Source organism: Tachypleus tridentatus, chromosome 1 (genome assembly GCF_004210375.1).
Source record: "Tachypleus tridentatus isolate NWPU-2018 chromosome 1, ASM421037v1, whole genome shotgun sequence".
NCBI classification, from domain to species: Eukaryota; Metazoa; Arthropoda; class Merostomata; order Xiphosura; family Limulidae; genus Tachypleus; species Tachypleus tridentatus.
Window position 1 is genome coordinate 135,733,263 of NC_134825.1, and position 18,486 is coordinate 135,751,748.

Here is an 18,486-nt window from a genome sequence, read left to right on the forward strand (position 1 = left end):
ATAATAATCTGCTGTTGTTTATTTTTAAACGTAATGTTTGCCAAAATAATTGCTTTTTAACAGTTGAACGAAAACGATGTAAACTGTAACAATTCAGGATTACAAGTTCACAAAGGAAGAAAAACTATATCTCCCTAGTAATATGAATGTAATAAAGACATATACTTAATGACAAATAAAATTAATGATGTAGTTAACCAGTTTCAAATAGAAGTAGTTTCAATGAGATTCAAATAAAGACATTTCATGAAGTTCTTTATAAAGTACCAGAAGCCAGTCCATTAAGAGCACAAGTACCAAATTAATATGTTCAATTCAGGTTATATAAAAGGCAAATATTTTGAATATGGTAGAGACCCAGTGATAATTAATTAATAGTCAGCTACTATTTCACCTTTAAAATCAAATTAGAATTTGGAAGAAAAATATTATGTAACACTTAGAAACCTTATAAAGTTCGTCCTAGAAGTTTGTGTAAAGTCATAAATAAATACTACAGTTAAAAAAAACAACATTTTGATGGTTATACAATAAAAATAATTTTATTTGGAACTCATCTGAAGTCTCAGAAACACTCTAAATGTTTCAATGATTTTCAACATGGCATTTTCTGGATTGCAGCTCATAAGAATATTCAATAGTATACTAAACTGTTTATACTTTCTCTGTAACTCTGTGACATCTTTACCTGTATGTTCTTACAGCCCACTACGCCAGCATGGCCTAGCGCGTAAGGCGTGCGACTCGTAATCTGAGGGTTGCGGGTTCGTGCCCGCGTCGCACCAAACATGCTCGCCCTCCCAGCTGTGGGGGCGTTATAATGTTACGGTCAATCCCACTATTCGATGGTAAAAGAGTAACCCAAGAGTTGGCGGTGGGTGGTGATGACTAGCTGCCTTCCCTCTAGTCTTACACTGCTAAATTAGGGACGGCTAGCACAGATAGCCCTCGAGTAGCTTTGTGCGAAATTCCAAAACAAACAAACAAAACACTACGCCAGTTACAGAATTTTTAATGGTTAATTTTCATCCTTGTTTAATACATTATTATTTTTGTTAAAGTTAAATATCTCAGATGAATCACAAACATTTCTGGTATTGACATTTTTGAATGAACTTACAGTACATTTTTTTTTCATTGGATCATGTATTCTGTTAAACGATTAATTTGATTAACCCTTTCGTAGCAACTAGGATGTATATTTTCCAATGAACTGAAAAATATACTTTTCAGTCGCAAAAAAAGGGTTTGTTTGTTTTAAAGCATAAAACTACAAAATGAGCTATTTATGCGAAGTATCGGAAACTGAATTTTGAGGTTACAAGTTCAGAAATATCATGTTGAACCACCAGATGTTTATGTATAAGAAAAGCTTTATTGCTTTTTAAAATGTGGAAAACTTTACAATAATGGACCAGATACACAGGGTTAATTTAACTATTATTTGTTTAGTTTTCTCAAATGCTTTAACCAAATTATTGTTATCACAAGTCTGTTTCATAATTTTCTTAGCTACTCTATCAATAATACCTGGCTAAAAAAAAAAAAAACTTTGTAAACTACTGCAAATTTCAACAATAGTATTTCATGACCTAAATTTTATTTAGAATGTATTTTTATAATTCCATACATATCGTAGAAATAGAAAGCTGATGTGCATTAAACGATTGTTGATTTGATGACATGATCACAAAGAAAAATTTATGATCAATTGCAGGCTATAAGTTTCACTTTTTAAAACGAAAACATCTAGAGAGGGAAACTTACACTTTTTTTCTACCATCTGAGGTAGTAGTTTCGAAACTCTTTAGATATTTAGTAAACTTTATTAAAGCTTCTTTGTCATGTCGCCACACCACAAATGAGTTACACATCTAAAGTCGTTGCTTGTGGATTTTGCCGACAACCTCGACCCGTTGCAGCAAATGCAACTCAGTGATTTGTTCAGTAAACATGTTGGTTATTTGTGGGACTATATGATTGATTGAGCTCAACAAAGGTGATTCAAATCCATATAAGCACAAGCAAGCCACACCCAAAAACGTAACCGATGCGTTAAATTCCTTGGAACACAGAAATACAGCGGGTGTAGCAAGTAGGAGTCATAGAATTTTTGAAAAGTCTTTGGTTGTTTCTTTAATAATATTCAAGAAGAAGCAAAGAATGTCTGGACACGAGGCACTAGTGGGTTTATTAGCCTAGATCTAGTATTTGGATACTGGCAAGCCAAATCGAGATGGACAACCATACTATTTATTTTTGTCACGTAATACACCAGCTATTTTTGAGTAGCTGGTAGAGCTTACAGTAAAAGAACTGAAATGCAAGAGATGTATTATCTATGTCAATGAAGTTTTAATATTTTACTCTACCTTTGAGTTCGTGGCTAAAATCCTAAAGACAATATTCCCCAACATTCACAAATCAGGCTTGAAATTGAAACCAAGAAAGTATTCTCTCATGCAAACAGAGTGAAGTTTCTGTGTCACACTGTAAAGATAGAAGTAGTTTCGACGAACTCAGCTAAGATAGCTAGTGAGAGATTGATCTTCACTCCTAATGAGATTTGCAGCCAGTTTCTTGAAGAGAGCACTGTTAATTATCACGAGCAATGTCACTGAAGTTAAAGAATGGAGTTGAATATGCAATTATATATACTCACAGCTTAGAAAATATAGGTACTGTAGGATGAAGAAGGAGCTGCTTGCAGTGATTCTCTTGATGAAAATTCTATCACCACTACGTATAAGGGAGAAAGTTTACCAGTTGGGTAGACCACACTTCACTGAAAGTATTGTAAATTAAAAACTCAGAAAGAATTATAGCACATCAGATAATGATACTGTACGAATATGACTTCATCCTAATTCATTGTACAGGGCTTTAACACACAAACATGTTATTTAATTTATGTAATGCATATTGGTGTAAAGAAGACATTTTAACCCTAGTACACACACTCAAAAAAATTACGTTGCCCACACTGGGGGTCATTTTTGACCCCCACCAAAAATATTTAAAAATTTATTTTCATATAAGCAAAGTATAAATTTGGACAAAATATTTATTCTATACAATTTATGCATACCCTCTGGGTAACTTTATGGTAATTGCAAGCCATTTTACTACATTTGATACACTTTGAAGAAGTTTTTTTCCTTGAATCACGTGCGCATATTTGACACCATTTCCTAACGTTCTCTTCAGCAACTTTTTGTCTTTTTGGAGGGATCACTTCATTTGTATCTTCTTCAGGCAGTAATTCATCAGTAAGTAACTTCAGAAATTCACGTCTTGCTCTTTTTTGGTACTTTGATGCGAATTCTGGATGGCGCTGGCGATAGAAAAGGTAAGCATTGTATGCGGCAGCATCAAGAATGTTATAAAATAGTGCCATTGACCACCTTCTGGTCTTTCTTTTTGTGGAAAAGAATCTAACTATTTGGTCTAGTGTATCGACTCCTCCTTTGGTGGAGTTATAGTATGATATTATTTCAGGTTTTCCTGATTCATCATCGATTGAGGGCTCTCTATGCAACGTAGATAAGAATATTCTAGAATGCTCGAGAACATTTATAGTGTTCTAGAATGTTCTAGAACACAAAATTTCATATCAATATATTATTTGATTGTTTACCAGAAATGTAATTGAGTTTTTTAAACGGGGGTCAAAAATGACCCCCAATGTGGAAAACGTGAATTTCGACATTATACAACCCCATTTGCATAAAATACATGTTAAACGTATTAGTATAGTATGTTATTAGTATAGATTAAATTAGGTACATTTTTAGGCCCGAAAGTCACACCTTTGATATTTCTATAACAACTTAAACACAAGTGGGCCCATTTTTGACCCCCACCGTGTGTATGAGGGTTAATACTAGAAATAAACGATCTTACGACATCAGTTTGACGTTGTTGTTTTTTTTTTTAATTGAACACTAAACGTTTCTCTTTACAGCTTTTTCAGGAGCATTCCATTAAAACACAAGCCATAACTAACAGTACAAACCTTTGACGTTATAAGGTCATTTATTTCTATTTCTGCAGAAAAATGGTTGGACTATCTCGCAGCATGGTGACACCTTGTTCGTTCATAAACACTGCACCGGAGTTAAAACCCTGGTCGTTTCAGCCATAGTGAATGCAAACCATAAATTAAAAGACTCCACTAGCAGATGAATTTCGATATTAATTCTTCATGATATAGCGTATATAGTGTAGATGCTTATCGCTGTCCAGCAAGAATAAGTTCCACTAGCATAGGAACATAGAATAAATGATAATGTACAAGCAAGAAGGTGTACTGTGTCATTGTTGTCGATCATCGAGACGTAATTCTCCAAACGTGCTATAGCTAGTGGTTCATGTGGCTCTGTGACAAGAAATACTCTAAACTTAAAAGTTTGAGCGAGAGTCGAGATATTTAATACTTATATATACAACCAAGAAAAATAAAGCAGGTGGAAAAGGGTAAACTTACAGAGAACTGTTGGTTCTCCTCTGCAGTAAACAGCTCTGAAGTGGTATAAGCTTGTTTATTGGTTTTTATGCTAACAGACTGTCATGGACGTGTTAGGTGGAAATTGTATTCACATGGATTTAGAAGTTAAGTTTAACAGCTGACTGTTTTCTGAGTTCTATGAAGTGTTAAATATTGTGAGGAGTCACACGTCAATTTATGATCCCAAGTCTGATGGTCAGTGGAATAAGTAATACAGAATACCAAACAGATACTTGTAAAGTTTGTTCATCCTTACAGAACTAACTGAAATGAACACTTTCTATAAGTGATTATTACAGACATTTATTGCAACAGAATGGAAATTTCCAGGCTCTTTGTCAAATCTGTTCATTCTCAGGTCGGAAGTATTACTCCCTGTAGACATGACATATGATCCTCCATAACAGGAAAAGTTCTTCATTGCAAAGTAGCCAAGGATAGCGGTAATAAATTCACGCTTATTTGCCCAATAACAATTCATAGAACAGTGAAATTAATAACGAATATTGCAATGAAGTAAATGTTTGTGATATTGAGACTTGCTAGTGGTATCAAAGCAACTCGGATCCAGTTGGAATAGTTCATGTTTGATATTTTGACAAGAGCGTCTTCTTGCATACGAGTAACAGTAAAAACAATGTGTGTAAAAGCATGTGGAACACGTCGATAAGCTGAATACGTAGTTATGTATAAGCCTTTCTTACACTGGCTTGACCAGGAGTCCGAGAACACTGACGAGTCAAAGGAGAATGAGGACACTGTCTGGAGTAATTCCAACTTACATGACAAGGAATAAGATGTTGTAGAAACGTTTTTTGGTAACCTTTGATGAACCAGATGAGTTATTACTCATGAAAGCAACTACCAGCTCTGACTGGCAGACAAGATGCCAACACAGGAATTTCAGTCAATATGGATTGGATTGATTACTTAAAAAAAATAAAACAATTATTAGGTTGAGCATCTGATGATTGAAAGGAAGTAGTACCGCTGCTTTCCAAGCTATCAAGTGATACACACTATAATGTGTGTACTACATTATGTGATTACTATATGATTAAAAGCTAGTATGATCGTATAGTTGAAAGATTGCTGGCTGAAAGGGTGTCACAACCCCTTGTTTTCTAAGCCAATATGTGACGACTCATGTGAAAGCTAAGTATGAGTATGAATTTTAATTCTGGTAAATAGGCTTTTAGTTAAAACACATTTATTAGTTTCAGTTTTATTATTGATTACTTATTTCGTGAAGCTTGAAATATAAATTAACTTAATTTGATGGTCTCTTGATGATAATATCGTCATTAACAAATGTATCTTTCAAAGGTAACTCAAATGTTACCAAAATTGTTCATGTGGTAGTCAGAGTTGAACGATATAAGATACAAGAATGGTTACTAAAACAAAATGGTGGCATGTGCATATGGCAAATTGCGTATGTAAACAAATATGTCGTCCCATGTATGCATTAATAACTTTACACAAAGTCTTTCATAAGCGTTTTACAGCAAAATAGTTCATAAGAACCAACTATACAAAGAATATAGTAACAGAGAAGAAAACAATAAGGACAGGGAGAAAAAGGGTTTGACCTAGACATTAGCAACTGATGTATATGAAGTTATCTTTAATAACTGATTTGGAGAGCGTTATTCAGAAATCGATTCTACCCGTTCATTTTATTGATACTAGTAAGTTAATGCTTCAGTTTTAACATGGAAATATTTAGCAAGCAGTGAGTTTTGCATGTAAGAGATAAAATTAATAAAGAGGCTTACACTATGGTTAGAGAGAAAAACAGATTTGACTAATAATTCATCCAGTTTTATCTAGTATGTTTTGTCCATCTTTAACTAGTCTGTATTTATATTCTCTAGGTTTGCTTGTTGACTGGAAATTTTCATTGTCTTGATGAATCATTAACTCTTCAAGTTCTTCTAAGTATGAAGCTGTCAGATAACTTTGTTGGATGCTCAGAACCTTTTTCTTAGCAGAGGAGACAGCAAAACCACCAAAGCTGAAATTCCTAAATTTATTATATTACACACTACCTAACCCTATAGATGAAGATGCATTTGTGACTAACATATCTAATATGATAGAGCACTTGGCATCTGTAACTGTGTTAGTCCAGCTGTCTCCACAGGGTGTACTCTCACTTTCAATCTTGGAGGATACTACCAGTGTTAACCAAAACAACATCCTTGAATCTGAAGGCCAAAATAAGCACCACAAACCACAACCAAAAGAATAAGATGAAGCCTCAGGAGTTGAGGACCAAATGACCTATGAAAGTGCCACCACCACAAGAAGACAGTTTCAGGTTTATTTGCAAATTCGTTAGAACCATTATATTCCAAAATCAAGTAAGACTTTTGAGGTAGTAGTTCAAGACTTTCTTGAACACTGTTGAAGTTCTAAATGGGTTATCCTGGGGTAAGTTTCATGATAACTTCAGGATAGAAGACTGTAATATAAGCTATTCATCCAAAACAACTAGCTCTATCTATCAATAATGGAGCTATAAGTCAAGGGCAAGGCTATCAATCACTAGTAACACAACCGCATATCCCATGTAATCAATGTGGCTGAAACCCAATAGAAAAGAAACTCCATCAGAAATCTCAAAGGACAGCGATGGTAGAACTTTCAATCCAACTACAAAAGATGGTAATATGCTGCCTAAGTATTAGGCAGATTCAAGTGCTGAAAAGGCATTGTTAAGAATTGGTTACCAATTGAATAAAAATGTGGGCTATATACACCAGGAAGAAATATTGGCTGAAACAGAGGATAATCTCTCTGAAATAATATAAAAAGAAGGAATGTCATTTGCGAGACAGACTTGCCAACAGCAAGAGAACTCTCAGTAAAGTGCAGGACAGTCTAGAGATGTCAATAGCAGCTAGCCACAAGTGACCCTCAGAGTTTGCTAGCAGAGTTGAAATGAATGAATGTGAATACTTGACAATTATTTTGAGTGAGTATAGGTTTTGTATTATATTTTTGTAGTAATTTGAGAGGTGTACTTTGAGCTTAACTTAAAATACTTTCTGTTTTTTCTGTTTTGTTTTTCCATACATGAGCGTATGTAGAAATTAGGTTTAAAAATGTTTGTTGTATGATTCATAAGCCTGTGAGTACCTTTTCATTAAACACATGATTTCCGAAAATCAGTATACCAAATATAAAGTCGAATAACACTATATGTATTTGAGATAATAAGATGGAATATAAAGATAAGCAGTAACCTTGTAATATATATTTAATTTAAATAATTAATGGACTTCTACATATCTTCCATCATTTGTGTACATTAATTAACCTAATCCTACATTCAAATTCTGAGACAAAATTGTCCAGCACAGCAGTAGGGATGAATTAGATAGCATCACGAATTATATATTTCAGTTCCTTAAAGGCTTTTGGTTTGTTATGACAGACTTTCGTTTCCAGAAAGCCACATATAGAAAAATCTAAAGGGATTAAATTGGACCAATGAGAACGCCATTTGATATATTCTTTCCTACCAGTTCAATGTCCTGGAAAAGTTTGATTTAAAAGCACTTTAACAATTTGAACAAACTGCGATGATACTCCATTCTGTTTGAAGATAGCTCTTCGTAACAAGCCAGAAGTCTCTCGGAATTGTGGAATGAAGAATGTAAATTTGCAGTAATGGTTATTTCATTAAAGAAACAAGAAAAGCAAAACAAAAATGAATAAAGCAAAACTTACAACCGTACAACTTGTATTTATATTTAAATTTTGTTGATATCTCAAATAGCAATAAAATTATTCATTCAACTTTATTTTTCGTATATTCATTTTAAAACACTATATATATCAGACTGTTTCATATGAAATGTTGGATTTTCATGTGCAGATTTGTGTCTATGAAGGAAGCATTATCGTAAATTTGTGTGACCAATACAGTATACTGTCGAGCTCATTTCCAGCTCATTTTATTTCAGAAACTAAATCATATTTGCATTGATTTTTCTCACTATGGATAAAATTAATATTCGTGTAATTTCTTGCGCGAGTTCAAGCTTGGTCATAATGCGACAACAACAGCTCGTAATATAAATCATGCATTTGATGATGGCAGAACTAAAGAGAGCACAGCGTTGGCTCAGGAGATCTCGCTCTGGTAACAGAAGTCTTGAAAATGAGCCTCGGGACCGCCCTCAGACAGCCATTACTGAGATATAATTGAAGGTTTTATTTGAATCAGGTACCCGCCAAACCGTGAGATAGCTTTATGAAAAAGAAATATTGTTCATTATTTAACAATAATTGGTAAAGTGAGAAAGCTCGATAAATGGGTACCTCAAGAATTGACTGAAAACCATCAAACAAGACGAGTTGAAATATGTTCTTCACTCCTTGCTCGCAACAAAAACGACTAATTTCTCCATAGAATTGTCACCTGTAATGAACAATGGATTATTTACGATTATCGATGATTATTATGAGAGTGGCTTGACTAGAAAGAAATCCAAAATATGTGCCAAAACCAGCTTTTCACCTTAAGAAGCTTGTGACCAGTGTTTGGTGGTCGCCAGCTGGTGTGATCCATTATTAATTCTTAAACCCAGGGGAAACAGTCACAGCAGAGAAATATTGCTGTGAACTTGAAATTATACATTAAAAAAGTTGTCACAAAAATATCCAGTAATAGTCAATTGCAGTGGACTACTTCATGACAATGTTCGACCTCATGTCTCACACGTTACTGTTGAAAAATTGGACGAAGTTCAGTATGAAACGTTACCTCATATATCATATTCACCAGATCTTTCCTTTACAGATTACCACTTATTTAAACGTTTGAGAGTTTTTTTTTAAGAAAAAACGTTTGCTATCCAAAGGTGAATTGAAAACGCCTTTGAAGACTTCATTGCATCAAAGGACGTCCAATTCTTTAAAGATGGTATTTATAAACTTACAACTCGTTGGCTGAAGTGTACTGGGTCTAAAGGAGCTTATATTGATTAAATACATTAAACGACATAAATATGCACTTGTGCCAGTTTTCTTTAAATATCCGACATTTCATATGTTGTTATTTGATATATGTATCTTACTTGCGTAATGTCGATTCCCACACTCTTATCTTTTCTATATTAGTGAAAGTGCCTGGCTTAGCTCCGGTTATTACATTTATTCACTGAAAAACTAAAACAGTATAAAAAACAAGACAACAGTGAAAATTAGCATGGGTATTTGATAGCGAGGAGATAAAACACAAGCTAATACACTCAAACTATTGTCAATAACGAAGTAAAACGAACCATGGCAATGGAAATATTTTAACCTACTTATATTATATATATCATTTAAGAAAGTTTTAAGGGGTAGCAATAAAGGACTGAATGCTTAAATAACTTCGGGGAATACGCTTAACCACAAAAAATTATTAGCGCTAGCGTTTTGGCTATTTTAATTAATATTGAAGAGTTATATTTTAGTAATTATTCAGTTTAAAAACTTTAATAGTGTATTCGTATATCTGAAGATCCTTCAGAATACAAGATTTAAACACTGTGATGCATCGTCAATATCTGTCTGTTGTTATGGAAAAGCATGTATTGGCTTTTAGTCAGCAAAGCCTAAACTTTATTATAAGTTCATCGTGAAACACAATAAGTCTGTTCCAGTGATAGTTACATTCATATCAGGAACACTCTTCCTTGTCTCGGGTAGTATTTCTACATTTATTATTACTGATTTTTCAATGGATGTTTCTAAACGTTTTTATTCTGAGTTGCTTCTCTCCCTCCAATCATCACTCTTTTATGCCGAATAAGTTCTATCATTTACAACTACCATCTCTGCATAGCCAGGTGTCAGGCATTCATGTATTTCTTAAGTCATTTTCCAAATGGTTACTGACTTGTTGTGTAGTCTTATTTTTTCCTAATTTATAATATGAATTTTAGTTTTATACAGCTCTTTTTTTTATTTTGGCAATATTTTAATGCTGCTGATTTTCAGTAAATAATATGCACTTGTAATGAAATTATTTGGAAATTAACTAACCTTCAGCCTACTTTGTTTACTTCAGGTGGTTAGAGCGCTCGACACGCAATCTGAGGGTCGCAGGCTTAAATCCCTATTACACCAAGTATCCTCGTCCTTTCAGCCATAGGAGCATTATAACGTGAAGATCAATCCCACTACTCGTTTGTAAAAGAGTAGCTCAAGAGTTGGTGATGGGTGGCGATAACTAGTTGCCTTCTTTCTATTCTTACACTGTTAAATTAGGAACGGATAGCTGAGATAGCCCTCGTGTAGCTTTGCACAAAATTAAAAACAAACAAATAAACAATAAGATAACCAGTGCCACTTTTGACTTAACACTATTATTCAAAAGATTGGATCATCTCCTTCAGTTAAAATATAATGATCTTAACTATAGATGCTTTTCTTATATAATTAATGATTTGCATTTCGTATCTATTTTACACAGAATATCTATTAATATCAATGTGCATATGTCCTGAACAACATTAATCATCCAGCTAAGTAAATTTTTAAAATTCCTATGCAGCTTACACATTTTGGACTTAATATCTATTTTGATTTTAGGCCTTTATAGGAATTAGGATGGCCAGGTCAGCTTGAGATAGTCTGTTAAAGTTTTTTTTCATCAGTGTTTGTTCATTATCAAGAATCTACCATTTTTAAAAACGCTTCTGTTTGTTAATGCATATGATTGCTTACTTCTTAATGAGACATATTATAGACCATATTAGGATGCAATATTATTTGGTTAAATTTTACATCACAATAACATTAGAATGGACTTTAGAAAAGACGGAGTTAAAGTGGGTGGCAGAACTATTCTTCAGTTCAAATACATATACTTCAATTGGAGCACAATCCTGGACAGCTTATATACTGTTTATTTTCATCTTGTGTCATCACACTTACTACTATCAATGTTCGAACTGAAGATTTTTCTGCCTCTCATTTCTTCCTCTACATGGATCATAATATTTGAAGCTATAAATTATCACTATAATCTTTTTCTGATTTACATCAATTTCGTTATACATTGACAGTAGTACTGGATTTACTTTTCTCTTCCATCCCATACTTATTCTGAGCATCGTACAACTCGTGATGATAATATGAACTGGCACATTTGATTTTAGTAATAACATTTTTACTGTGGTTGGTAGTAACATTCCTCTAGTTCTAGGTCAGTTAGCCACTAGAAACACATAAGCTATAATAGAGATTCAAAAGACGTCTTTGAACTACCGTGATACAGACTGCTCTTCTTACTAAGTCCATATGAAGAAGTCTTGCAGAAAAAGGTTGTAGGTTTCTTCTCTTATTAGCTTATTAATTCTTTGGCTCAAAATTTAGACACTGTTATCACTTTAGCTACCTTCCAGCAAATTATAACCAATTATTAGAATTTACGTAAATCCACATTGTCCTGTCAGTAGTGTTATTGTTTCATCTCTACTTCTGTATTTCGTGAATATTGCCGTTTTAGAAATCCAGTTATTGTCTCACATCGCAGAAATACGTAGTGCAGAGCTGTATTTATTTGCCGACAATTAAAAGACAAAACATGCATGATACTGCATAATTTCAGACTACAATTACCAATACATACATATGTCATCGTCTTAGAATGTTTTCTCTGCTTCTGGTAATATTTTTTACAGCTCTCCTTTTGTACACTAGATTTTACTTAAAATCTTGTAAGTTATCAATAATCTTACTTTTATTGAAACCCCATAAGGTTCCTTCAAGTATAAGCTCTTACCATACTATCATTCTCACAAGTGAATTTATTAAAATCTTTGAACAAACCATAACCTATTGTCATCTAAATACACAGATTAGATTCTTCCATCTAGTTTCTATCACGATCAACTTCTTTGCCTCTCAGACATAAATATTAACCATTGTAATATAAGTAAATCATCTTTGGTAAGTAAAGGATATTTGGTTCGGTCTAGCAACATCATTTGATCTCAACCTGCGTTATATGTGTTTATAACACTTGCTTATGTTTGAATCATAAATTCATTCCTTCTGAAACGTCATACAGTCGCCTCCATCAAATGCATGTAGTCGCTACTCTTTGCTCACCATGCAGTTGTTCCACAAGGTCCAGTTCTCTCTTCCATATTATGTATGCTTCAGATATGTTTACAGATCTTCACTGTCTTCAGACTTTTCAATATGCTGCTGATACTGCTGCAGTGGCTATCTGCTTGACCTTAAACAAGTTTTACAAACAACACTCAATCACTTGATTTTACGGTGCAAGCACTTGTAACTTAACACTCTATATACAAAAACTAAAGATATTCTGTTTGGTTCGAGCGAAAGGATATTCCGATCTCGCCAAAATACTGATCTCTTTTAATGTTTAAATGTTCCATTTCCCATACATATGTCAGTTTCATCTTTGACAAGTATCTGATGTAAAAGGCTTAACTTGTAATAGTCAACTTCAAGGTTACGTATCACTTAACCTTTTGTGGCGTCTGACAGAATCTGTTTGTGATTTGAATCTACCTCTTATTCTTTATCCTTTTATGGTTTTCATTCTTCCTGGCACTACGTATGGTTGTACCTCATGGATATTTACTCATTCTTTTTTTCGAAAGATGTGTATAAAGCTAGAACGACATGTCATCTATCTAATTTTAAAAACCAAGCTACTCAGTTCCAAAACCGTGGGATGTATAATCATATTTCTCAAAAATCTTTATGAATTGTACTAAATATATCACACGTGCTTCCATTCTTAGAGTATCATCCTTGCTAACTCGCTAGTTTAGGTAATTCTTTTATATAAAAATGGTTTCCTCCAACTGAAATATTTTTCGTTTGAAATGTCTCTTCTGGAAAGTGAACCTCAAGCTTTAACTGAACTTCTCCTGTAACCCTTTCATTTAAAAAAAGGCCATCCTTTTATTTTTTATCTAGACAATGTTGAGCACTTTGATCAACAGTTATATATACTTGAATGGCGACGTCATAACTGACTGACAATTACAGATAAATTTACGAGGCAATCCATATGCATAACCAACAAATATAAGAAATGCCTGTATTAGGACTGACTAGTGAAGGGTTAGTCCTAGGCGCTACAAGATAAGTATAGTTTCATATATGGCCTGCTGGTAACTGTTGTTTAAACAGAAAGAAACAAGGAAGGAATTGCATAAATAGTAATTATAAATATCTTATTTAATTCAATAACAATAGAAATAAACAATTCTAGAAAACCTAATTGCTGTAGTAACTATGTACATATTATGTTTGTAAATATCAGCTTAATCGCCTATCACGTTATCCTCAATGTTTGTTTTTATCTAGCCCGTCTTAGCTCTTTCACTAGGAACAGGATAGCACTGATCTCATTCACGAGATTTGAGTCTTTGCAACGCAAACATTTTGAATCTGTACTCACCACATAAATAATTTTTACAGATCCCCTAATCAAGTTCATTAGTTTGAATTACTCTAATTTATTTCTAACGAATCTTTCGCACATTTGTCTTTCTTCTTACTATAAAACGATCTTTTAACTTACGTTTCCTACGATGTTCACTTAGCATAAATTTTCATCCACTGTAAATAGGTCGATCACCTTATGGTGAAAGTTTCTGCTTCTTTATGGTGAACTGCTATTTGTTTTTAAATAATTAAAACACATCACAACGATTAATGCTTCGACCAATAACTTCTTACAACAATTTGTGCTTAATTACGAAGAAACAAAACTTTTCCACTCATGATAGCAACGCAAAGATATTCTTGGCTCAGACAAACCATTTAAATAATGATGGTTAGGGTTTCATTTTAAATCAATGAAGTGTTATGGTCTTTAACTTTTAGAAAAACAACAGTAAAAAACTATAAACAACTTTCATATCTCACTATCATTTTCATTATCAGTGATTTGAATATAGTGAAACATCCTAATTTACTGACTTATGTTTTCTCATTATATGATTGAGTAACATGGTATAGTTTCAATGTTATCTAAAAACTCACTTTTCATATGTTCTGAAAGAAACAGCATCAGCTTATTTTGAATAGTAAAATAGCATTCCATCTGCCTTATCAGTAAATGGATGTGTTATCGGATTGAACCTCCATTCGGCAGAAAAAGTGTCGTTCTTCATTTCAGTTTCACAAATCTCCTCTGAAAGTATGAGTTATTTTTACCAACTATTAAAGAACTTGATTCCATAAGTTTACATGGTTTCTTATCTTGTGCCTCAAGTTTTCGTCCGCTATTCTATGCTGCTTCCACTTGTTAAATAGGTAAAAACTATACACTCGGTTATTATGCACACTGGAACACTCAAATTCGTATTTCTCCGTTTTGCGACCTTTCAGTCATATAACCTTGTACCCTGAAGGGTGGTATGCAGATTTATTTCTATTGGAAAAGTTTGTTTACTTGTTTGTTTTATAAGAGAAACTATTAAAGGTTTTTAAAAATATTTCTTGCCGGTTCGACACTTCTACTACACCCTCTTGCTTTTGTGTTTCGTACTGTATTGTATTTAGTTTTAATGTGTAATAAAGGGTTTGCTTTCAGCTATGCATTTGTGTACCATCTCTTTCTATGCACCGAACTCATTTAGAGTTTGGAGATAAATACGAAACATATCAATTCTTATTTGTTACTTTTTAAAGTATTTTCAATAATTAATTATGTTCTTTAGATATTATTGGTTTCTTTTAAACATATTCTTTGTTTCTTTGTGAAATAAATATGAACTTACTCTATGTTATTCTTACAAATAACCATAATTTGCGGCAAATACTCATTTCTCCTGTATTAATTTATCGTCAGAGTTGTAGCAAAGAACATAAAACATTCGCTACCGCTCCAAAAATTTACATTTAATTTTCAAAATAACAAACCAAGGAATACATAAAGGGTTCAGTGGCGATTACTTTATAAGATAAACATGTTAGTTTAGATGCAAAACAAAAAAAAAGTCCTAAATCTGGTGAAGTCGATTGAAGATTTATGCTTAATGCTCTATGAACTAACACTGGTATTATTGTAAATGTTCGGCTTAACCAGGTGGTTAGGGTGCTTGACTCGAAACCTGAGAGCCACGGGTTCGCATCTCTATCTCACCTAACATGCTCACCTCTTGAGCCGTAGGAGCATTATAATGTTACAGTCAATCCCATCATTCATTGGAAAAAAAGAGTAGCCCAAGAGTTTTGGTTTTGGGTGGTGATGACTAGCTGCCTTTCCTCTAGTCTTTCACTGTTAAATTAAGGATGACTAACGCAGAAAAAAAAAGCCTTCATGTAGTTTTGCGTGAAATTTCAGACAAACAAACGAATTATTGTAAAATTTACAATAACATGATTTATTTGTATTGTTATACTCATTTTATTGTTACACAAGTTTTGAAAAATTATTACGGTCGCACTGAATCGGTCAAGTGTTATAAATTTGTCTTTATCAAATTATATATCATCGATTGTCGAGTTTTTTACTGTACATGTTTTAAAATATTCAAAGTCTGACGAGGATATCGTACACTTTCTAAAACCTCCTGCTTGTAGACGTGTTTCACCAACATGTACCTTTAGCAGCAGGAGAACCGCTTCGTGATAGGAAAAACTAGTACATGGCTGTCAGGTTACTGAGCTTCTGACCCACTTAGCGTAAGTGGCCTCTAGTGACAGTAAATCGCAATAATTGTATGTCAAGCTTGAACTCAAATATTATCTAAAAATTCAAAGATTTCCACGTAGACGAATACGATTCCATTTTCTTAATAAAACTTTCCTAACGTTTTTATAAAAACTTCTTAACTGTGTAAATCTAGAAATTAAAATAAAAAAACTTAAAAATAAAGTTGTATACATAACAATAGAAGTTATACATGTGTGATTACATATTTAGGCTGTAGAAGCATAAAATACAGCTAGAGCGTAAGACTTTCAAGTAACGAAAAGATTATTTTCGAAAAGTGAATTTTGGAAGCTTACCTGTTTTAATGAGTACGATAAATAGTAAACTCAGTAGATAAGGACTCACAATATTTCTGCAAGCCACCAACATCTCTTGGTGTTCTGTCTCCTATTCTCTTGAAGCTTACTCTTACTTCTGACCTTAGCTTAGCTGTTCTTGTCGTACAAGTATGTTGCTTCAAGAACGCGGTTTGTTACGGAGCTTCAGTTGATTCCGTGTTCTATGTTTCCTTGACTAGCAACTATTTAAGGTAAGGCGAAGTACTGTCAACCACACCACATCTACCCTCGAAAGATGAATAATTTTAAACTGCATTTCCATACCTTCTATGATAATTGTTATATAAATTTCTGGGATAAAGGTTTGCGTAATTATATCTAGCATTTTAATTTTAAATATTAAATAAAAGAAATGGTTTTGCTAATCACATTATAATGCCCCTACGGTTGAAAGGACGAGCATGTTTGTTTGGCGACAGATTTTGGTCCCGGAACTAGCAGGTTGCGAGCCAAGTGCATGCTAAGCTCAACAGATAAGTAAACTTTGAACATGATTTCAGAAACAAAATAAGAATTATATTACATAATAATTGCACTATAACTATATGTCGTCGCCAGTAATTTCTTACGGTTATTTGTTTTTGGTCACACTGCATGTTTTTTTTCTTTATATTCGTACCCGTACACACACACACACAAACACACATATATATGTGTATACAAGTAACACTGCGCGTGTTATTACAAGAACTGAATGATGAACAAAATATGCTGAAGTACATGTTCTTGCAAGTTTTAAAAATAAAATGGAATTAATTATTAACAAGACGTTTATGATATTTATATCTATATAAATGCTTTTAAATAATTATTTTTCATGTTATTACATAACATAAAGCTTCGTAGTAACACCTAGAAATATCCCATCCATTGAAACTAAAGTTGGTCTGGAAGATTTAGCTAGAAGAGTAGTGATCCATTCTACACAAACTGAAAACATCAACAAAACAACGGAAAACAACCACCAGAAAGAAGACAAATTCGACAACAATTCCATTGACAACCAACAACCTATCTTTCCAGGTAGAATTGAAAACACTTATTTTCCTGGAACACCTCAAAACAGTATCTTAAACAACGTTTTCAAAGAATTTTTACGCAAAACCATCAACATAATTTCACAAAAAAAGAAAACTAAAAATCCAACCTCACACAAAAAGATATTAATTCTGTAAACAACCTAAAACAAGACAATAACACCAAAACTCTAAAAACAGATAAAGGTAATGTTATAATTATAATGAACACAAATGAATACATTCAAAAAATGAAAAACATCTTATTAAGTACAAACAAATTTAAACTAATACACACAAATCCAACAAAAACACATAAGAACCAATTAAACAAAATACTACTACATATGAAAAAAAAACGCAATCTCAGAAAACCTTTATTCTTGTCTGCGCAGTACCAATTTGCGTACACCACAACTATACGGCACACTCTAACCTCACAAGCCCGATTGTCCACTACGACCCATAATGTCGACCTATGAATCATTTAACAACAACCTTGGTAAATACATAGTGTGGACATTTTCTAAATACGTAACATCAGCCGGCCATTTTCCCAAAGACTCTTTTACCTTTAAATCTATATTTAATCAATTAAATCATAAAGTCTTAATGACCAACTGGTTTGGCGTAATTTCCCTCTTTACAGAAGTTCCAACCATTGAAGCCTGCATGATAGTTTTCGAATTTTATATCCAAGACCCCAGCCCATTGATACACATTGATATACAGAAAAATGAATAAACTTTATCCCACTCTGTGAAGTAATTGATCATTATAAACACATACAGATTATCTTGCAGTTTTTGAAAGAGGACTAGTTATATATATATAAGGCAGTCCTCTTAAAGATATAAAGTATAACTTCCTGCTACAGTTTTTCCAGATGTCACTAGTGTTCCTGTTGGT

General features: G+C 33.3%; 1 protein-coding gene across 1 annotated transcript in view; it reads right to left on the minus strand.

The window, feature by feature from the left end:
- Positions 1–16,893, minus strand: part of LOC143224991 (vitamin K-dependent protein C-like) — a 30,577-nt gene extending 13,684 nt beyond the window's left edge. Inside the window, exon 1 of the mRNA XM_076453594.1 lies at positions 16,520–16,893. Within this exon, the coding sequence (XP_076309709.1) occupies positions 16,520–16,592 (73 nt within the window). The 5' untranslated portion in view covers positions 16,593–16,893. The remainder of the gene's footprint in view (positions 1–16,519) is intronic.
- Positions 16,894–18,486: the final 1,593 nt, after the last annotated feature.